This window comes from Xiphias gladius, chromosome 6 (assembly GCF_016859285.1).
Source record: "Xiphias gladius isolate SHS-SW01 ecotype Sanya breed wild chromosome 6, ASM1685928v1, whole genome shotgun sequence".
Lineage (NCBI taxonomy): Eukaryota > Metazoa > Chordata > Actinopteri > Istiophoriformes > Xiphiidae > Xiphias > Xiphias gladius.
The window spans coordinates 29,717,538-29,741,497 of record NC_053405.1 but is presented as its reverse complement, the minus strand read 5'-3'; the positions used below and the strand labels follow the sequence as shown (position 1 = coordinate 29,741,497).

Sequence of the window (23,960 nt, the reverse complement as noted above, 5' to 3'; positions counted from 1 at the left end):
TAAGGAAGTTTTACCCTTAGTTAGCACTTCTTTATTAGGTAAAATCAATATGTCTTTATTAACAGGCTATGTACCGCAGTCCTCTAAAACAGCTGTAATTAAACCTCTTCTTAAAAAGCCTACTGTTGATCCATATGTCTTAGCCAACTACAGACCAATATCTAACCTTCCCTTTCTCTTTAAGATCCTTGAGAAAGCTGTCACCAAACAGTTGTGTGACTTTTTACATGATGATAGTTCATTTGAGGATTTTCAGTCAGGATTTAGAGTGCAACGTAGCAGAGAGACAGTGACTGGTGAAAGATACAAATGATCTTCTAATTGCATTGGACAAAGGACTTGTCTCTGTACTTGTCTTGTTAGACCTTAGTGCTGCATTTGATACCATTGACTATCATATCCTATTACAGAGACTGGAACATTTAATTGGCTTTAAATGAACCATTCTGACCTGGTTTAGGTCCTATCTATCAGATCGATTTCAGTTTGTGCATTTGACAATAAATCCTCCATATACTCCAATGTTAGTCACAGAGTTCCACAAGGTTCTGTGCTTGGACCAGTTCTATTGAACTTATATATGCTTCCTTAAGGCAATATTATTAGGAAACACTCCATAAACTTCCATTGCTATGCTGATGATATCCAATTGTATTTGTCAATAAAGCCTAGTGAAACCAATCAGTTAGCTAAACTTCAAGCTTGCCTTAAGGACATAAAGACCTGGATGACCAGGAACTTTCTTCTGTTAAACTCAGACAATGCTGAAGTTATTCTGCCTAGCCTCCAAAACCTCAGAAACACCTTATCTAATGATATAGTCACTCTTGATGGAATTGCCCTGGCCTCAAGCACCACCTTTAGGAAACTCTGAGTTCTCTTTGATCAGGATATGTCCTTTAACTCTCACACAAAACAAACTTCAAGGACTTCCTTTTTTCACCTACGTAACATTGCAAAAATCAGCCATATCCTTACTCAAAAAGACACTGAAAACTAGTCCATGCTTTTGTTACTTCTCAGCTGGATTATTGTAATTCCTTATTATTAGGCTGTCCCAACAAATCTTTAAATACTCTCCATCTGATCCAGAAAGCTGCAGCGCGAATACTGACAGGAACAAGGAATAGAGATCACATCTCTCCTGTGTTAGCTTCTCTGCATTGGCTCCCTGTAAAATCCAGAATAGAATTTAAAATCCTCCTCCTCACCTACAAAGCCCTTACTGGTCAGGCACCATCATATCTGAAAGAGCTCATAGTACCCTATTACCCCAGTAGAACACTGCACTCCCAGAATGCAGGCTTGCTTGTGGTTCCTAGAGTCTCCAAAGGTAGAATAGGAGGCAGAGCCTTCAGTTATCAGAATCCTCTACTGTGGAACCATCTTCCAGTTTGGGTCCAGGAGGCAGAAACCCTCTCCACGTTTAAGAGTAGGCTTAAAACCTGCCTTTTCGATAAAGCTTACAGTTAGGGTGTCTTGAACCATCCCCTAGTTATGCTGCTATAGGCATAGACTGCCAGATGACTGCCCATTATGCACCAAGCTCCTCTCTCCTCCTCTTCCTCTCCATCTGTACACATTCATATCCCATCAGTGCTTGTTACTAACTTGACTTCTTGTCTCTCCCGTAGTTTTGTGCTTTCTCGTCTCTGTCCACTCTGTTCCTGTTGCTTTCTGCAGGTATTTCTGCCCCTGGTGCTGCAGAGTCTGGATCTGTGACTGCTAACCACCTAATGCCCCCATGATCCTGCTCAACACCCACTGCTTCAATTATTATGATTATCAACTATTATTAATAATTATGATGAAAATTATTTATCATGATAATTATTTATATTTATTATTTAGTTTTATAAGTACTATTTTTCACCCTATTATTATAATTATTAGTTTTATTATTAGTTTCATTATTGTTACACATCTTTATATTATATGTCTAATGTGCTATGCCCCAGTAGACATGCCCCCCCCACTCTCTTTCTCTGTCACTCTCTCTCTTTCTCTCTCTCTCTCTCTCTCCCTCCCTCAACCCAGCCGGTTGGGGCAGACGGCCGCCCACCATGAGCCAGGTTCTGTTCAAGGTTTCTACCTGTTAAAAGGGAGTTTTTCCTTGCCGCTGTCGCCAAGTGCTTGCTCATGTGGGAATGTTGGGTTTCTGTAAATATAACTACAAAGAGTCCGGTTTAGACCTGCGCTACATGAAAAGTGTCCTGAGATAACCTCTGTTATGTTTTGGCGCTTTATAAATAAAATTGAATTAAATTGAATTGATTTCTGCCTGCAACTACTGTGTGTGCAGAAAATACAGTGTGTGTTCAACTTCACTACTGTGTGTGCAAGTGTTGCTAGTGCAGTTTCCATTAGGGGTTGGGAATACTTGAGCTGAAATAAGACACATGCAGCCTCAAGCATTAAGGCTTTGATGACAGTGCAAATGTTTTTCAGTAATGAGCATGGTACAATTAAATGAGTTTATGATGTTTTGAACATGTTCTGCTTCTCACAAACCAAAGTAAGTGTCTGTCACCTGCAGTTCTTCATCCAACGGCTGACTGCGGCCATTTTTTCTTCCTCACTTCAATATTCAAAACTGATCCACTGAACAAATACTGCCTTAAATCTTGTAATGTAGACCAATTTTTGGCTGGACCAAAACAGCTGGGCCAGCCCTATTAACACAAATGCCTATGACTGACTGACTGAGTACATGATAAAGTTACACCATCTTTCAGCTGAATGCCACGTGAATGAATGCTAATGTTACACCATTGGTCGTTGCTCTTTCAAAATGAATTGGTGCAAACAGTTTCTATTGCGTCATCGAGGGGGGGGGTTTAAAGGCAGTGTTGCCAACTTAGCGCCTTTACCAACCAAATCGCCAAGATTTACCAACTTTTCAGACTCCTTTGGAGACTTTTCCTCACAAAAGCACTTAGCAACAAATCTAGCAACTTTCTGGACAAACTTTAGCTACTTCCTGTAGAAAAAGAGTCGCTAGTATTGCCCTGTGAGCACAAGGTCAGGCTTTCCCTCTGCAGACACACCTCTCTATGCGTCTCATTCAATTGACCGTACGGCAGCGGACACAGACGTGAATGAGCTTCTAACTTTCTCTCTATGTGATCATTTTACAAGTAAATACAGCCCAAATCACAGCACAGCTCTTGTCTTTAACATTTTTTTGTCTGGTTATTTTGTCAGACGAAGTTGTGGTTATAAAATCAAGACTTTAGCAGTTCAGAGTAGCAGCTTGGAAATGCCTTGGAAGTGACTGCTGGTTAACATGTTGTCTTAATGGGCCACGTTTCAGTCAATATTTCATACTTCCATTGTTTGACAACAGAAACAGAAAAACATGTATTAAAACATATTAAAATACTGTATATGTGAGCACAGACAGTAGGAGAGCAAAGCAAAGAGATATAGGGCGACTAGCCATTGATTAGGTTTTGATCTAGTGTTGTTATTAAAGAATAGCACCGCTAAAAAAGCCCTGCTAACTGTCTTTCTAAAAGCTCCTTCACAATAATAGACTCCTGCTGGTTTGCCGGTGGAAAGCTTTTAATGTGAAGCAGCGGCAGAAAATGTTAGGTTGGCATCAGCAGTAACTTAACACAGCTCTGACGCATTAGAAAACACCTCTCACTATAATGCAGACCAGTAGAACCACATACAAACAAAAACTGAACATTATAAGGCGTCAGAACAGTAGAATTGATGGTGATGTTGTACAGTTAAATGTGTCTATCCATCCTTTACTTTTGTCCAGAGCAAATACCTGGACAACTTGACCAGACTGCAATGAAATTTATTTTGGATATTCATGATCCCTGGAGTCTTTGACTTCTACTGCTTCTGGTGACCTCTGACCTTTCTTCTAGCAACACCATCAGTCCAAAACCTCACAAAAGACATCAAATCTAATGGTGTGATTGCTATGCCATTTACTGAATACATTTATGCTCTCCAGAGGATGAATCCTCTTCACAACTCGTAAGACTACAAACTTCAAAATCATCAGCTGGTCAGCAGGTTGTTGGGGCAGTATTTGTCTGACAAATCTGCGTCACCATACTTGTTGTTCTCCTTGAGCTACATACAGACATAAAGACAGAGGCTGTAATTATCTCTAAGAGCAGTGATTTGCTGTTCCTCTGAGTGTACACAATGTGAATAACTGGCTAGAACAGCTAGAGCGCTTGCACACTGTGTACTCTGAGTGTACTCAGTGTGTGAATGTAGAGAAGACATTTACAGGACACTGTGACCCCAGCCAGGCATATCCACCAATCACTGCAGACTGCAGCAGATTACAGCAAACCAAGACTGGTTAGACAGAGGGGAGGAGGGGGATGATAGGAGGCTGAGGGTGAGACAGAGACAAACTGAGTGTAAAGAGACGTGAGAGACTCTGAAGGTGAGAGAGGAGGGAATTAATGGACAGTGACAGCAACAGAAAGGAGAGGATGGGATGATAAGACAAAAAGAGATAGACAGGAAAGGACGGAGAGGAACTGAAACGAGGATGGGAAGATGCCTTCTAATTCTGACCTTTTACAGGAAAACTACAGGTGGCATGTAAATTATTTATATAAAGTGGGTTTATGCCTCTGACTTTATGTTATCAGAGAGGATCCTCAGACTCGTGAGAAAATATGGAATCTAGTGTGACCCAATTTCTCCCCTTCACTCTCACCCCTTGTTCCTCCCCCTTCTGATTGTTTATTCACATTGTGTTTTTCCGGTGCAGAACCTTTAGCTGTTCAGTTTTTCATGAAAGTTTAATATCACTTGGGCTTTAATGTTCATACAGTGTAAGTATCAGCAATGACTATTGATTATTTCAGGCTTTTGATTGGCCTGCTCTGCAGGAAGTAAATTCTAAACCCGCAGATGTTTGTAAGCTGTTGCTCTCTGAGATAAATGAGAACTTCAACTAATGTACAGTGTATAAGTATCTTTGAAATAACAACATGATTTGGACTCACAACTTGCTGACTTCAGAATCAACAGGACGAAATATTAAGACTCAGGACTTGAGAGCATCTTTAACACAATATTTTAGCTTGAACATGCCTCTTTGTATTCTGGAGATGGGTACAAGGAGATATGAGATTTTACACAGTTTTTTTCCTTTCTTTTTGGACTATAAGGCAGCATTATTATTATTATTTATTTTTTATAGAAAAAAATAAAAAACTCTTCACACTGTTGTGACTGTACTGTGTGTGTGCATGTGTGTGTGTGTGTGTGTGGAGTGTGTGTATTAGTTTTATTAAAGCCACAGTTCAGGACTAGGGATCTGATTTGGATCTTGATTTGGGAGTTTTGAAGAATACTCCACCAGTTCAGCATTGCGCTCCTTTAACACTGCCGGACTTGCGACAGACTCGCGATAAACTGAAAAAAAAAAATTGTCAAAACCTGGCATAATACATTAAATTGTCCCAGGTGACATCACTTGGGGCAGTTTATCAGAATGTGCACAGCTCTCTCTGGATCCACAGAAGGTTTTATACCAGTCTTTTCACTTTTGTACTCCATCACCTGTAAACAGACTTTCACATGTAAAATGGCTTTCTTCTTTAATGTTTCTACTTGTGAAAATAATTAATTTCTACCATCTGCTTGGCAGGTTTCAATTTCTGCCAGCCCCTGTCACGTGACTCACTAAGAGACCAACAGCCTTACCTGTCTGCCTCCTCTCTGTTGCCCTGTTTTTCAGACAGCTCCTGGTCAAGGGAGGAGGAAGTGCTTCCCTCCCGGCTGACCCCACTGTTCCTTCCCGGGCTGTTGTCAGCGGATGCTCTCCCTCCTCCACCTCCTCCTCCTGCAGGACGGGGGGTTGTGGCATCGGTGTGCTGCTTCAGAGTCTGCAGCTTGGCCAGTGGGATGATGTCGCAGCCCTGGGGCCGGTGCCACACTGTGCGCTGGGTGGAGGCGTTGTAATAGTAGAAGCGTGAGGTGTTAGGGTCAAATAGCTCCCACCACTGGTTCTCACCGGTCCGCTTGATGCGAACACCCTGCGGAGGGTCCCACACGCACTCACCCGTCAGCAGGTTGGCGTACATACGCTCCCGTGTGCGTGGCTCAATGATCTCCACCCACTCCAACCTGCAGAGGAACAGTTCAGAATGAGGCTTTTAGCAAATTGTGACCTGTGACTACTGGAGGTCAAGCTCTGCCTCGACAACAACTGAGAACAGTTCACTGCATTCTGAAAGTGACCACTCAGCAGAAAACAAGTATAATAACATGAAAAATAACATATCAGCAACAGCATGCCACCTTCACAGTTTAAAACAGAAGCATGAACATCCTTTTTATTGTTTATCCCAATACCAGAAAAGCAGCTGCATGTGAGCCACTTCCTGCATACTTTGTGTACCTGAAGGTTTTTTTGTACCCTTTTTAACTTTTTTAACTTTTAACCTTTTTCTTTTCTTTTGTTGCCTTTATCTTTTTCGGCAATTCCCTGTTCACACATTTCCACAAGAAGCTACCCAGTACAAGCACAGTCACTGGGTGAAATGCCTTGCTGAAAGGTACCTCAACTGCAGTAATGAGGGAGGGACAAAAACCTCTCTTTCACTTCTGCCCAGATTTACTGCTTTTTGCCAATTGAGGGATCACATCCATTGTATTTATTACTCAGCACCTGTACACAGTTCAAGTTCAATCCTTATTTCAAAATGCTTTGTATTGCAATTGAATCAACTATACATATGCTCACTATGATGACTTGTGCAGTCTTTGAATTATATAGCGCATTAAATTGTGTGGAGCCAATTGAATCTCACTGTATATATACCTCAGTAATTGTATACAGTACAAACAAGTAAAAAATTAAAGTGTTTTGGAATTTTTAGTAAAATTCCAAAACACTCTCTGTTGCACACAGATCAACTAACATGAACCCACCGTGATGACATCCACAGTTTATGAACTATAAGTCTATAAACAGGTTACTGTTTGAGAACCAATATTGCCAATAATGCCCAAAATGTACATTAATCACTAAGAGTTGCACTAATAAATGCCAATTTATGTGACAATTTTACGTTATCTCTTAACAAGTTGTGCATGTGACTAACTCTTCATGTTACATGGAATTTGAAGGAAACTGGAGGGCATGAGTCAATACTTATTGGATAGTCAGACATATCAGGCACTTTAATGGTGACAGCTTCAAGGAAAGGAATTCTGCTGAAAAGAACCGAAGACTGTAAAGTTAAATGACCAATTGACAACCAAAATAATAGCAATAAAATCTCCGATACCACATTTCTCCTTGGACGACAGTAGTAGGTTATTGCTTATGGTATGCAACATTTATTGGAAGCTGTCAAACAATGGGATCATGCATGGCTTCAATAGCCTTACATACAGTATTGGCACTACTTGCACTATTGTGTACATGTAAACATTTCCACTGTTTATACTTCTTAATATACATTTTTTTGAAAAAAATAAAAGACATCATTTCCCACATACTTTGGACAGCACTCAGCATGCACATTTATTTTCTTTTACGGTCAACTTCACTAGTTTCACCCTGGTATCTGAATATAACAATTATACATCACAGGCAGATGGACCAAACATGTTTTGTTCAGTAGGACAACCAATACAAGCTAAAAGTGCACAACAGGTTGTTATTTGAGTACAGCATTACAAAATTGCAAAGGGATTACACAGAGCTACAGTATATTATGAATAATAAAATGGAAGCCCACTCACATAGCTCTGTACAAGGTACAAGGCAGTCTACTCCTGCATACGCCTGAACACACACACACACACAAACACACACACACACACACACACACACACACACACACACACACACACACACACACACACACACACACACACACACACACACACAAACGTACACATACGTTCTCATCTGTCTTTATCTCAAATGCAACTGTTTGTATTCCAGAAGGAGAGGGAGGCTTTAATATGACTCACACACATCTAAAGAGCAAAACATAGAAACATTCATGTGCCAAAACACTTGCACACACCCACAAAAACACATACTCAAACACACACACAGTTTATAAATTAACATTTTAACAGCAACCACAATGTGTGGAACCACGCAGCCTGCAAGTTTACTGGCTTCATGCTGTTGTGTGCTTGAAGTCTTCAGACCAGTTGTGGATGGATAAGAGGTTAATCAATACCTGTTGAGCAGGCAGAGAGTGGGCTGATAGCTGTATGTCAGTTCAAATGAGTTTCACAGAGAAGGATGAAGCAACAGAATAGGATTAAGTGATGCTGACAAAGACCTCAACACCACTCATTTGACAGGATTTTTGGAAAACAGCCCGCTGTTGCACTGGGTGATAAATTCTTTCATTACCATCAACATACACACTGTAGTTTATTTTGACTCAATCTCACATACACTATTCAGCTGCCCCAAATACTCACTAGAGCACAGTATCCACCACTGAAAACAGTCCCCAACAAATGCAATCTTTCCTTTTGTTTGAATAACTTTTGCACAAAACTACAGTGCCCAGCTTTTTTAGAATCACTCACCCTTTTTTAAAAAAAAAATGAAACTATATAATTTTTAGGTCTTTTTTAAAGATTTTAAAGGAAAAAATGGAGTTAGAGGTGAGAGCCACAGACAGTGTAGGGAATTCAGAAAGTATTGAGAGATTAACACATTGTTAGCTGTAGAAAAAGTATAAAATAACACCACTCTTATGCTTTAACTATCTACTACTTTCATGTGATGGTAGGAAGCTCAGACAGTGTGAGCTGCTAAACAACACTGCATTCAGAAGCTATGTTATCAGACAATCAAATATTGAAGACAAACTTTTAAATAATGTCATGAAGAGGAGAACTGTGAATTTTGCATTGAATTGGTAGTAGTTCATTTTTTAATCTGTAAAATGGGACTTCATTTTTATAGCAGACCTTTTAAAATAAATTCCAATTTTTGACTTCATTAGCATGCAATGATAATGTCACAATGACTAAAATAAACCACAGGTACATATTCACTGTGATGGATTACTGATCTCAAGCAAGCAAACAAGAAAGCAATCAAGAGAGTATCTTCATCAGTACAGTAAATTATGTTATGTGAGTATTGTACTGAGACAGACTTCTAAACAGCTGAATCTAGCCCTCAAGTGAATTCTTAATGCATTGAACAGCAGATGGTGAGGAGAGAATTCAGAGAATCAACGACACAGAGACATCTCCAACAGAGGACAGAGTGCGCAACTCTCATACATCAATCTGCCACAACATTAAAACCGGTAATTGTTTTTAATGTTGTGGCTGATTAGTGTATGGTCCTTAATGTGGCTCTGATAGTCAAGTGAAGTCAAATTTTATTTATACAGCCTAATATCACAAATCACAAATTTGCCTCAAGATGCTTCATGATCTGTAGAGCTTTACAACACCCTCTCTCCTTAGACCTTCAAATCGGACAAGGGGTAACAAGACAATAAAGACAGATCCAGGTTTGTTGCCATGAGAACATTTAACTCACAGTCACAATTTCAGTCTTCAGAATTACTGTGCCATTTAGAGATGTACTCATTGAATCAAGGATAACAGTCTCTGTAAGTTCTTTAACTGAAAATATACAGATAAACGGTTGATCAGATTAAGCTATACGTGGATATTAGCTGAACTTCAGGCCCACTGAAGAAAGTGATATTTTCATTTAATTTCCTTCACAATGTGGCATCACACTGACATCTCGTGCTTCATAGATTATACCTTCAGGCCACTGCTAGTCCATGTGTGTTGAATCCAGCCCTTCTCCTGAGTTTTACTTACAATAAATGTTTGGAACTATGATACAATACTGTATACTCACCAAGGACTTTATTTGGAACACCATACCCATAATGAATCGGGCCTCCCTTTGCTCTCAAAACAGCCTCAGTTCTTGGCAGCCTGGATCCAAAAGATGTTTTGGGGGGGGGGCACTGAAGTACACTGAACTCATTGTCATGTTCATGACAGTCTGAGACAACTTTTGGTTTGTGCATTATCATGCTGGAAGTAGCCATTAGAAGATGGTAAACTGTGGCCATGAGGGGGATACACATGGTCAGCAACAATACTCAGACAGGCTGTGGCATTAAGACCATGATTGATTGGTATTAAGGGGCCCAAAATGTGCCACCATTACACCACCACCAGCCTGGACTGAAGACACAAGGAAGTTGGGTCCATGGATTGATGATGTTGACGCCAAATTCTGACCCTACCATCTGCTGCCTCAACAGAAATCCAGATCCATCAGACCAGGCTACATTTTTCCAGTCTTCAACTGTCTAGTTTTGATGAACCTGTGCCCACTGCAGCCTCAGGTTTCTGTTCTTGGCTGACAGGAGTGGAACCCAACGTGGTCTTCTGCTGTTGTAGTTCATCCTCCTCAAGGTTCAACGTGTTATGCATTCTGAGATGCTTTTCTGCTCACCACAGTTGTAAAGAGTGGTGATCTGGGTTACTGTAGCTTTTCTGTCAGATCCAACCAGTCTGGCCATTCTCCTCTGACCTTTCTCATCAACAATGTGTTCCACATAACTGCTGCTTACTGGATATTCTGAGCCCAGAGACTGTTGTGGGTGAAAATCCTTGGAGATCAGCAGTTTCAGAAACACTCAAACCAGCCCGTCTGGCACCAACAATCATACCACGGTCACAGTCACTGAGATCACATTTTTTCCCCATTCTGATGATTGATGTGAATGTTAACTGAAACTCCTGACTTGTACCTGCAGAATGTAATTTGTTGCACTGCTGCCACGTGATTGGCTGATTGGATAATTGCAGGAATAAGCAGATATACAAGAGTTCCAAATAAAGTGCCTGGTGAGTGTATCTTTATTTATTAATGGATGCCAGCAGACCAACGTTTTGGCAAAATATATTTTCCTCTTAATCTTTACGATGTCAGTGTTTTGTACTTTTGTATAGGCTGCAGCAGGGGTAATTCTATCACTATGGCTACATCTGATCCTACTAATGACCTGTACCATACGTGAGAAGTTACTGCTATCCATCAGGTAGCTAAAAAGAAAACTAGCCTGGTTCCATACCTAGATAGATTTGGTGTTCTGCTCATTGAGGACTGTTTCCCTGGATGGAGAAGCAATTGACCAATCAGAGGCTTGAGAATGATTAAGAATGGGGACATAATTTTAATATGTGGTTAGCAAGCTAACTATACTAGTTACATCCATGAGACATGACAACAGAAAAATAGCTACAACAATGGCGAAAAGTGTGGATGTGGTGGATGCAGCTGTACGGGTCAGGGGTTTCATCCCAGGTTGCAAGGGCCCCAACACGGGGAAGGCCCTCACAAAGCCTGGAATTGAAACATTGTTGTTGTCTGTAATTTTGAAATTTTTAACTATTAGCAGAATAATTGAGCTATTAATGTTGGCTGAATAAATAGTTTGACAGACTATTTCTTGGTGAGAACTGCAGGTGAACTTTGAGCATTCATGTAATTTAAAAAATAAATAAACTAGGCTACCAAAAGAGAAAAGAAAGAAAACTAACATGGGGAAAGCAGTCGAGACAAAAGAGAAGACAACTTGCTAGCAGTGTTTCAGAATGGTTTAAATTTGGTATGTAATTTGGCTAGCTAGCCAATATTGTAATTGCTAGCTTGCTGATAAAAGAAGCAGCATTGTGTTCGGTGTTTTGATAGTGTTACTGATGGAAATAAACCTTCAGTAGCATCAGAAAAGTTTAAAAAATTCAGATTAAGTTAATTAACATGACTCCTGTATTAAGAACATTCTCTTTTGTATATCTATGGATTGTGATTGATTTGGTTTTGGATTCAGCTTGACTGTGATTGTGATTTTTTTTGTATTATGAGGTATAGTGACACAGTAATGTTTTCTAGGTGTAAAGGGAAGGGAATTGAGAAGACCTGTTGATTTAGTTATTCGTACAGGCAGGGCAATGGATGTATTAAGGTGGCCCACTGAGACTGCATATGTATGGGGCACAGATTTTTGTGCTACGCCACAGGTACCGATTGGTATAAGTCAAATTATAGAAATCACAATTCTTAAATCCCATATTACTAAGCGCAAGTTAACTGCTCCCATCAACTGCTAATGCAGCTTTTGTGTCAACTGAAAATATTTTTAGCGAGATTATTCAGTGGATCATTCACTACCAACTGGTAAGGCAAAAAAACATGCTGAATGAAGGAAACAAAATTGCAATTCAGTCTGATTATCAGGTTAAATTATTAAATTTATTGCAGAGTTGCGACATCTCTTGCATTGCGCTTGAAGTTCTGTGAGAGCATTTGTTGCGATAACTGGAACAACCATTCCTGCAGCTTTCGGAGCGGTGTCCCAATCACCACGCTAGCATAGTTGATCCCTTGCTTAGCTGTTAGGAGACTTCAAACTTATAGTATCCATCACAAAAAACATTGTTTTTCACAAATGATGGCAATGTGATTTACAAATGCAACCCACCACTTTTAGATGGCAAAATCAGGCATTTAGCAAACAAATTTTAGGAGGAACGGTAAATTTTTCAGAAGCAATGTGCTAGGCGACCATCATCTCGTCCCACATGGCTCCAAATTTAAACTTTATTTAATTCATCAGGAAAAAATATACTTAGTGTGCATCCAGAGCAAAATCAGACAGGCAACTGACTGTGCTGGTGGGGGCCTGTTATTCAGGTAGTACTGAGACAATGAAATATGATCCAGGAAGGCCAGTTTGAGTAACAGATCTATGAATCTGATGGCTTGTCAGACACACTGAATCACCAGACTTGCTCCATTCAAATGAATGAGAGGGCTGAGTTTTTTCATACAGAGCTAAAGTCAGTCTGTTGTTGTTAGTTGTGCTGCTTATTACACAGAGCAAATCAGTGACTGAGCAGTGGCTGAAGAGCATCTGAATCTGATGATCCACTCAGCCCTAAGCACTATTGACAGCATAGCATAACTATATCCTCTTCCCCTGAATGAGGGGTAGACCCAGCATTGACCATAGTCCTGACAGCTGATGTATCAAATGGGGATTTAAGTGCAAGTCCCTGTGTGACACGTGCCTTCCCCTGTAAGACTATCAATCAGCTAAAGGTGCAAGTCAGTACAGTCGGATGCTAAATTGTATGTATGTGTAATATGTTTATTTTTTATTTTGAAGGGGAAGATTTAGGGAAAACACAACACATTACTGACTCTCACAGAAGGCTTAAAGGATAATTTTAGTTCATTAAAAATCATATCGTATTTTTCTAATAATCTGTATCAGTGATGAGAATATTGTACTTACTATATTAATCACTAGGATCTGGAAACATGGTAACGTCTCTCCGAAAGTTAAACATGCAGAAACATAAGCAGTCTGATAATGCGACAGTTTAGAAACAATGTTAACAGTTTATCCGGTTCATCTAAATCATTGGTTCTCAGCCTTTTCTGAGTGGTGAACCCACTGTGGAGAGCTGGCAAACTGGTGCGAGCATATGTGAACTTCATAGAACTAGGGCTGGCCGGTATATCGACTATTTAGGTATATGCATATATTTTCAAACAGGATACAGGATGAGACGGTACCGTTTATAACGATTTAGTTTGATGTTGCGTTATATAATCCGTTTCTTCCGTAAAGCCATGCCAGTGTTTGCATCTCTTTTTTCTAATACTCTCCAAGCAACCCCACCCCCGATCTCCCTCTGTGTCTACGCACAAACCCCACCACCGCTTACCCACCAGTTCTCCTGCAACATGGAGGGAGACACAGCGCCAGTCCACACTGCCAAAGATAACTTTAATTGTACTGTATTTTTAATCCGTCCGACAGTTACTTTTGTTGAAAACAACTGGGGGCACATTCTCAGAGACCGGAGCATTTCCCATACATAGGCTCTACTTGGGCGGCCCGCCTAGGTAGAATAAGACCCGCCCAGGTAGATTTAGACTCGCCTAGGTAGATTAAGACCCGGCCCGCCTAGGTAGATTAAGACCTGCCCAGGTAGATTGAGACCTGCCTAGGTAGATTAAGACCCGCCCAGGTAGAGTTAGACCCGCCTAGGTAGATTAAGACCTGCCCAGGTACATTTAGAGCCGGCTAGGTAGATTTAGACTCACCTAGGTAGATTAAGACCCGCCCAGTTAGATTTAGACCCGCCTAGGTAGATTAACACTTGCCCAGGCAGATACAATCACTGAGTTTTAAATAAATCTTACATTAGAATGGCTTATTTCCCTCTTTTTAAACTAACTAATGTTTGGCCAAACACCTGTTTGAGACACATGCACTGCAGTAACAGAGTGGGGACTAGAGGCTTCTCTGTGCACAGCTGCCTAGCTACGTCTACCGATAGCCAGCATGTGATACATTTAGGGAACATCAGTGGATTGTAGCATCTACCCCCACTCTGCACCCTTTCTATGCCTTTTATTTTGATCACAGTCTGTTCTAATCAAAGTGCTTGTGACATCTTGCATTTGGCTCTGACTTACAACTGAACATTCAGGCCACTTTGTAGAAAGTACCGGGATGTATATCGTGTATGGCTATTCAGATGAGAGATGATTTTTGGTCTATATCACCCAGCCCCACATAAAACAATCAAGAAAATATAATACAGTATGGATGCTTATGCACAGGTTGCTTGAAGATGCACTACCAGAAGCTTGAAAAGCTTCCAGTGCACACTGGAACCACGGTGGAGATTTGACAGCGAAACAATATCCCCACTTTTCTAACTCTAACTGTTGTCGGGAATGATTATTAAGCCAGGTAGTGTTCCTTTTGTAATCTAACTATCGATTGACAATTTAAATATGGGAAAGAATTACATCAGTATATTTATAAACAATAATTTGTACATACACATATTTATTTAAAAAAGACATCCACAAAGTCTACAATACCAGGACAGAGAACTTAGGACAGACCCCTACTTGAGACACAGTGATTTACACCATGATATTTGAAGGTAAAACTGAATGTCACATGTTAAGTGTCAGCAATACAACTGCATGAAAGACTCTGTGTACATCTACAGTAAGTACAGTAGGTCAAAGGTGAATCAGGAAGTGGGTCTGTTCTTTCGGACTTCTTTTTAGTAATGCTGCTGTGTTCCCTGATCTCAGCTTATTATTTACAGAAATGATGGTCAAAATAAAAAAATAATAAATGGTTACTTTAAAAAAAAGATTTATACTTCAAAAGCCTGGGACTAGACTCATGACCACCATTTTGGTTATTAGCTTTGTTGTCAGTTTCCTTGTGATTCCAGACTATTCCATCACCCTGTAGAGTTCTCTGCCAGTGTGAATCATCTCTGCTCTTTAAGCTGCAAAGCCTTGTTGAGCACTGGTGCAGCCACAATTCGTACAAACTACTGTGTGTGATTGTATGTGAGAGAGAAAGAAGAGAGAAAGAATGGTACATCAGCTGTCAGAGTGAATGCTTGTCAAATGGAGCAGAACAGGCAAGCTAAATAGAAAGATCCACAGCGGAGATAGTAGGATTAATTGGCCATAATTGGTTAATGTGTTGGTGTTCCAAATGACCCAGTTTAGCTGGCGACCCTCACCGTGCACTGCAGAGACAGGCTCTGTACCACTGTTAGCATACACTCCGAAAGCTGCTAATGTGGACTGGAAAAACTTTATAACAGGTCCAGGAAACCTTTAATCAGGGCTGTTAAATTCAAGCATTTACCTCGTAATAAAAATAATTGTTAGCTGCAGGTTGTAAACCACTGGTATTCTGCCCTCATTAAGGACAATCCACAACAGAACAATGTTACTTTTTGTTTCAATCTGTGGTGTCAATCCGGCCTACTATTTATTGGCCAGGTATAGTAACTTCCTGGAGTCTTGTCTGCCTCGTCAGGTTGCTACGCAACCAGCGGAGATTCTCCACATTAATCTATGGATCTGTGCAGACTGCTCTACCAATGTTTCTGCTGTAATCACATTAAACTTTAATTTTTTATGTCATTTTAAATCCATGTAATGGTTGGAGAGTGATTAATTTAAATAATTTATGTGCATTTTGAGAATTATTCTGTAACTGCTGCACATTACACACACTCCTCCAAGTATTTAGTTTGCTCTTTTTGGTGGACAAAGGAACCAAATAACCAGCAGAATGGCTTTTCTCTATAAACAGACGTGACGTGAGACATTTATTCTCAGCATAACGTCTAAATACCAACAGCTCACTTTATACTACCTCATCTGATTGAACCTCCCACCTGTTTGCACCTCTCACTGTACTGACCACAAAACAGACAGAGGAGCAAAAACAATGATTAGGTGAGGAATATACCAAACTGTGCTGCTTGTGCTGGTTGTAGCACAAAGCCGATATTGTTGCTTTTTCCTTTTATTTGTCACCCATCTGTATTTAAGAACATGCTAACATGTTGTATTTGGGTAGTGCTTGGACTCCAAGCTCAGAGCTGCTTGTGTATACAGCTTTAGCCCTGATTACCCCTGTGAATCAAGCCAAATCCAAAACCAATCTGAACAGTCTGAGGCTGTTTTCACACCTAGTTAGTTCACAGCAGTCACTTCAATCCCTGGAGAGAAACCACTGCAGAGAACGACGCGTAAACCAAATCTGAGGCTCTTTATCTAAACCATATGAAGGAAGCAATCTGCATTATGGGTTAATTATACAATGAATTATGGGATAATTACGAGTAAGGGTTAGTTCTGTGTTCATAGGAACACAGTGTCCAGTGTTAAACCAGTAAAAGAAACACTTTGTTTGACCCACTGTGAGACCTCCAAAAAGCCGCATCTGAAACGGAATAGCAGCCTGACCCTCAAAGTGCTTGTGGCTCCTCTACCCTCTCACTGAAAACACTGCAACACTGTTGCTGGGAGACTAGTGAGCAGCCCGACAACACTTTTACAAGTTTTGAATAGGATGACAGTCTTGGACACGGACAGAGGAATAGATGAGGAGTGGAGGTGGTGAGGGATAGACGGGCATACAGAAAGACCAGGCTTATTCTGTAACTATCAAATCTTCACACTGTTTGGTTTCTAACTCAATAAACCCATATATTATTCAAAAATATACTTGTATAAACCTAAATTCCTCAAATTTCTTACCACAGAAAAAAACTTTGTTTGAAACAGGCTTCTGAGAGACAGGTCTTTATTTTGAATTTCCCGTTTATCTTATTGTATTTTAGTAAGAAGCCTCACTGTTTTCTGCTCTGCTTCTCTTTTAATTTACTGTTAGAGCAAATTTAACACTTCATCTAGTTTACCTGCTGTCTTGATAAAATCATCATAATGTCCATTTTCACAGATTTGTTATATAATAACAGTCATGTCACACTCAGACTTACTCTGAGTTTTGCTTTTTCACAGAATTATTGAATGTTTTTGTTCACTAGATTATTCCACTTGCTCTTCTTTTCAGTGTCAAGCTACTGTCAATGAAAGTTAACACTTCCTGTGCATGTTATATGTTAAAAGCCTTCCAGCAGCTAAAAGGAAATATCTTTCCCTTTCTAGGTACGCTTTTAATGTGAAACAACTGCAGGAAGTATTGAGTTTCAATGATGGTAGCTTAACAGCAAATAAAGAACTGGCAAGGCATAAACAACTGTAATTTATTTGTGACTGAAAACAGTATTTCTGTTAAAAAGTGGCAGATTAGTGACATACGTAAGCCTTTTTTCAGGCAATCACATTTTGACTTGTCATAGCAGGAAATGCAAAGGTGAAACTAATTTCATTGATGATGGCTTTGTTCCATTAATCGTCCCATATGCCATGCCACTGAGTAAGCATGAACAATACCAGCAAGCTGGAACTAGTTCACCTAAATGGAATGCAGTCATTTTTAATGAATATGACAAGCTAAAACATCTGTTGTGAAATAGGTCCGTTATGGTTAATAGACTGCACTTAAATAGCACTTTTCTAGTCTTATCGACAACGCAAAGTGCTTTACACTACTGCCACATTCACCCACACATCCATACAGCACTTTTCTCACAATCACACATGGATGATACATCTGGGGCAATTTTGGGACATGCGGACTGGAGGAGCCGGGGACCGAACCACCGACCTTCCTGTTAGTGGACGACCCGCTCTAATCCTGAGCCACAGCCGCCCTGTTAGTGCTGCGCAAATGTATATAAACCTGAATTTACCATGATCTTTCCCATTTTTTAGCATCAATTTGAGATTCGACCATTATCTGATAACGAGGTTTATTTAAGGTAATTTATTTTATTTCATTGTATCTTGGCTGCAGGAGTAGAGTAAAGCTATACTTAAGTTATTGTAAAAAACCCATCAACTCACACACCTTCCATCCATCTACCCTTTATCCCTTATTAGGTTAGCCCCACACGTGCACATAGACACACATAGAACTCATCACACACTTGCATGCACACACGTACACATGTACGTTATTCTGCAAAGGTACATGCCAATTTAATCATTTACACGTCTCTACTTACACTGACTATCACACTTAAACAACACTCTTTGGCATGTGGCCACTGAAATCTATTTTTAGCAAAGACACTCAGTCTCTGATTTTAGCAAATTCTCAGCCTGTTTAGCAGACAGGCTCTTGAAATTAGTGAGATAAGATAGCATGTATGTTGTAATGTTCAACTAATAAACCCAAGTAGATTTTTAAGACTGATGTAAGTCAGTGCAGACACAAGTTGAATTCAAGATGAGAGCTGAAATGAACAAAGATTCCAATAATTGATTAATCATTTAAACTGTTAAACACTTTTTGGGGTTTTGGAGTGTTGGTCAAACAAAAAAACAGTTGACTGTTGACTTCCGCGATATAAGGAAAAGCTGCTCTCTGAAAAGTATGGCACAGCTTTTATAACCAAAAACACTTACCTCAATTCAGATTACTGATTTAGTGCATGTACACTAAAGTTAATGGTATGCAGATTTACAGTAACCAGATTATTACAATGCATTTAAACATGTTGATTGATAAAACAGGTTTCTTCAGTGCATGTAAACATCCTGAATATATTTGTCCTTCAGCAAATGATAGGCAATATTGTGTGCCTATAATCAATAACTTTACATCAGATTTTGTATCAATCCATCCATCCATTTTCTGCCACTTATCCGAAGTAGGGTCGCGGTGACAGCAGGTTAAGCAAGGCAGCCTAGACGTCCCTCTCCCCAGCAACATTTTCCAGCTCCTCTATCTCTCCAGCGTGTTCTGGGTCTACCTTGGGGTCTCCCACCAGTTGGACGTGCCTGGAAGACCTCCAATGGAAGGTGCACAGGAGGCATCCTAATCAGATGATCAAACCACCTTAACTGGCCCCTTTCAACAGATGTCAGAGCCCACCTCTAACGCTGAGCCTAGCCACTCAGCAGAGGAAACTCATTTCAGCTGCCTTTACCAGCAATATCATTCTTTACGACATTACCCAAAGCTCATGGCCACAGGTGAGGGTCAGAATGTAGATCGACTGGTGAATCAAAAGCTTTGCCTTTAGCTCAGCTCCCTCTTCACCACAACGGTCCAGTACAACGTCCTCTTTACTGCTGATGGCACACCAGTCCGCCTGTCTATCCCCCACTCCATCCTACCCTCACTCAGGAGATACTTAAACTCCTGCAATTGGGGCAGAAGCTTCGTCCCAACCCGGAGGGAGCAGCCCACCATTTTCCGGCAGAGAACCATGGCTTCAGATTTGGAGGTGCTGACCCTCATCCCAGCCGCTGCAAAATGCCCCAGTGTATCCTGAAGCTCACGGTCTCATGAAGCCAATAGAAGCACGTGATCTGCAAATAGCAGAGACACAATTCTGAGGCCCCCAAACTGGATATTCTCCTCCCCCTGGCTGCACCTTGAAATCCTGTCCATGAAGATCATAAACGGGACTGGTGAAAAGGGACAACCCTGGCAGAGGGAAACACTCACCAAAAAGGTGTTTGACTTCCTGCAGAGAATACGGACACGACTCTCACTACGGTTATATAGGGAATGAATGGCTTGTAGCAACAGCCCTGGAACCCCATATTTCCACAGTACCCCCCACAGGATCCCCCAAGGAACCCATTTGTAGGCCTTCTCCAAGTCCAACAAACATATGTACAGTGGCATGAAAACTCTGGGTACCCTTGGTCAAATTTTCTGTTACTGTTAATAGTTATGCAAATAAAAGATGACCTGATTTCTAAAAGGCATGAAGTTAAAGATAACCCATTTCTTTAATATTTTAAGAAACATTACTCGTCTATTTTCATCTTTTACAGTTTTACAGTAGTTTGGTCAGTAACACCCCCTTTGGCAAGAAACACAGCTTGTAAATGCTTTTTGCAGCAGCTTAGAGTCTTTCAGATCTTGTTTGGGGGGTTTTCACCTGTTCTTCCTGCTAAAGGCTTCTAGTTCTGCGAGATTCATGGGCCTTCTTGCATGCACTGCTCTTTTGAAGTGTGCTGTACCACTTTGCTGTATTGATTTTGTTTTGGTGAAATGTTCACAGCTTGAAAAATACACACTGTGAATCCAGTGTTTGAAACACTGCCTTTAAGCAACTCTTTCAATGAACAGAATGGATGAATTCCCTCCTAAGCATCCAGGTTGTCATTTAACTTTTTAATGATCCAAGCACAAAAAAAGTTTTTCACTGCAGCTGACTGAGAGCTCACCCACCAGAATGTGTACGTACCACAAGATTGCAGACTGCATCCAAAACAACTCCAGCCAATAAAATACCTGGGAAACTTCAACCAACTAGCTTGGGGATTTGTGCACCACCAGAAAGTCAACTGTATGATCAACTTGAGTTCCTTCCATCTGGGAGGCCTTTTCTGAAGCGACTGGCAAGATCTTTGCACATCAGTACTAAAGGTAGATGTCAAAGACGAATTTCCACTATGGAAATTATATAATTATTATTTGATGATGACAAGGAACAAAATCTCTAAGAATATAAAAATTTGTATTTGTATTATATAAAGTATGAAAAAAAAAATTAGAAGAATTGCATGTTATACTGATTTTCCAATACCCAAACATTAGATGAGAAATTCCCCATTGCTCTGCCTCTTTAAACAGCATGCTGCCTGTTGTGCCGCACCTCTTGCCTGACAACGCTCATCTCCCTGTTCCACATTCATACAGACAACCCTCACCTCTCATTAAGATTCCAGATTAGCAACAGCACTGCTGCAAATGAGGAAATGAATAACCATTTATTATGCAAATGAAAAGGAATCATCAGCCAGGGAACACTTCTACCTTGTTCAGAGGGAGGAAGATAAACACTACGCTTTCTGGGGAGGACACACATCCACACACACACACACACACACACACACACACACACACACACACACACACACACACACACACACACACACACACACACACACGTTTATCCTATAATGTGTGTATATGTCTGTAGATGCGTGTGTAGCATAATAATATTCTTTCCTGTGGCAATCGTGTGAGGGAAAAGAGATGAAAAAAAGAATGGGCGAGGCAAGCTGCATTCTAGTCAGTTTATAGAAGCACTCTCTCAAAGGCAGAGAATACATTTGAAATGTATTCATTTAGCTCATGCCATCTGAGAGAAAGTATGACGTTCAGTCAACATATGCGGTTCCAAGGCTGAAACCAGAGACCTTCCACTTAAAAAATTGTCTCTACCTCACCAGTCTCCTGCAACCTGGCAGACAGAGGAGTCTACATATGATGGATGAGAGTGGATCTGCCATATGGAAAATCCATCCATCCATCCATCCATCCATCCATCCATTTTCCTTCACATATCCAAAGCTGGGTCGCGGTGGAAGCAAGTTAAGCAAGGCAGCCCAGACGTCCCTCTCCCCAGCAACGTATTCCAGCTCCTCCTGGGGGATCCCAGGCCAGATGAGATTTATAATCTCTCCAGTGTGTTCTGGATTTACCCCAAGGTCTCCTACCAGCTGGACGTGCCCAGAAAACCTCAGCCACTTGTGTCCACGATCTCATTCTTTCGGTCACTACCCAAAACTCATGACCACCACCCCAGTCTGCCAGTCAACAGGCACTGTCCCCAACCTCCATGCCACATTGAAGAGGCATGTCAGCCAAGACAGCCCAACAATGTTGAGAGTCTTCAGCATTTCAGGCCAAATTTCATCCACTCCTGTCGCCTTGCCACTCATGAGCTTCTTAACTACCTCAGAGACCTCTACCAAAGATATAGGTGAGGTTTCCTCCGAGTCTTCAAACTCTGCTTCCTCCTAACAGCGCACGTTGGTCGGGTTTAGGAGTTCCTCAAAGTGTTTTTATGAAGCACCTTATACTCGAACAGGCTCTCTGTTATGGCCAATCCATGGCTTGTACAGAAGTACAACAACAAAACACCACTCAGGTTCACATCAGACAGGCCATTCCTGCCAATCACCCCCCTCCAGGTTTCTACATCGTTGCCATATAAGCGTTGGAAGTCCCCCAGAAGAGCTTTAGAGTCTCCAGGCGGTGCTCTTTCCATGACCCCACCCACAGACTCGAAGAAGGTTGGATACTCTGATCTGCTATTAGGTGCATAAGCATAAACAACACTCAGAGCCTTCCTCTTAGCAACTTGCAGTTGCATTGAGACAACCCTCTCGCAGCAGTGCCCTCCCCCCATTAATGTCACATGGATCGGCACACCGAGATGCCCGGCCTGGCGTGACGGTTTGCAAGGCACCCCAACCAACCCAATGTCTAACTCTGCAGGTAGTGAGCCAAAAGGGTGGTGGCTCCTTGTAATTTCATTGGTCTGTGCCTGAACGGGCTCCATGGGCCAAGGCCCAGTTACCAGACCACACAGGTCAGAAGTTTGCCCTTCATCTGGGTGTTGTGAATCGCTCTTAGTCTGGCCTCTCCCCTTTGACCAATTTGCCTTGGGAGACCCTACCAAGGGCTGATGCCCCTGACAACACAGCTCCCAGTATCACTGAGATACACAAACCCTTTCACCACGTTAAGGTGGCGATTCACGGAGGAGAGGTGACAATTCTCGGAGACATGATCCTGATATGTGATATGAGTATGGATGTGACATAAGGCACACCCATATCCATATCACATACCAGATTCATGTCTCCAGGAACAATTTGGGGAACATCCTGAGGTGATTTGAGTACCTCTGGAGATGGATTTCATCCATCTCCAATCTTCTTAGTTGCATTGGGCTGTTTTGGTATTGGACAGCTATCCAATCAGTCCAATATGTATGATGAGGGTAAGTGTAAATGGGGTAATAGATAAGACCAGCACTCACACTCACGTTCACATCCATTGACAATTTAGAGTCAATATTTCACCTAAGCTGCATGTTTTTGAACTGCTTGAGGAAACTGCGACAGTTGGAGAAAACTCACACAGACACATTCCAACTCCACCCAGAAAGGTGGCAAACCAGTTCTAGATTCAAACCCAGGACCTATTTGCTTTGAGGCAACTGAGCAAACCACTGAGTCACCATGCTGCCTGCTATCTGAACTATCAGAGGAAAAACACCGCACTGACACGACCGAAAACACACTAAACGTTCTATCACCTTGACCTGGAATGTAAAAACATAATGCCAGTTCATCTCCACCATTCAGTATCGAAATCCCAAATACACAGTTTATTGTTCTCAGACCCTGTACACATAACGTCCAGGGACGGTTCTCAAACTTGGGTCCTTGAGGGAGATACAGAGTTATAGTTGCAGTCTCTTAGAATTTCAGTGACAAAGTGGATTAAATGATGAAGGATTGCACAGTATTGAGGATAAGTGATATGTCACCACAACTAGCTGCAATGACCCTTGCACCATGCTTCATGCTCACACCCATAAATGTATGTATGTGTTAACATGAGGAGAGTGTCACTGTATATATATGGGGGATGTGTGTGTGTGTGTGTGTGTGTGTGTGTGTGTGTGTGTGTGTGTGTGTGTGT

At 41.2% G+C, this 23,960-nt stretch overlaps 1 protein-coding gene across 1 annotated transcript in view; it reads right to left on the bottom strand.

Annotated features, from left to right (window-relative positions):
• Positions 1 to 23,960, bottom strand: part of arhgap39 (Rho GTPase activating protein 39) — a 106,795-nt gene that overhangs the window by 32,709 nt on the left and 50,126 nt on the right. Inside the window, exon 2 of the mRNA XM_040128962.1 lies at positions 5,695 to 6,117. Within this exon, the coding sequence (XP_039984896.1) occupies positions 5,695 to 6,117 (423 nt within the window). The remainder of the gene's footprint in view (positions 1 to 5,694; positions 6,118 to 23,960) is intronic.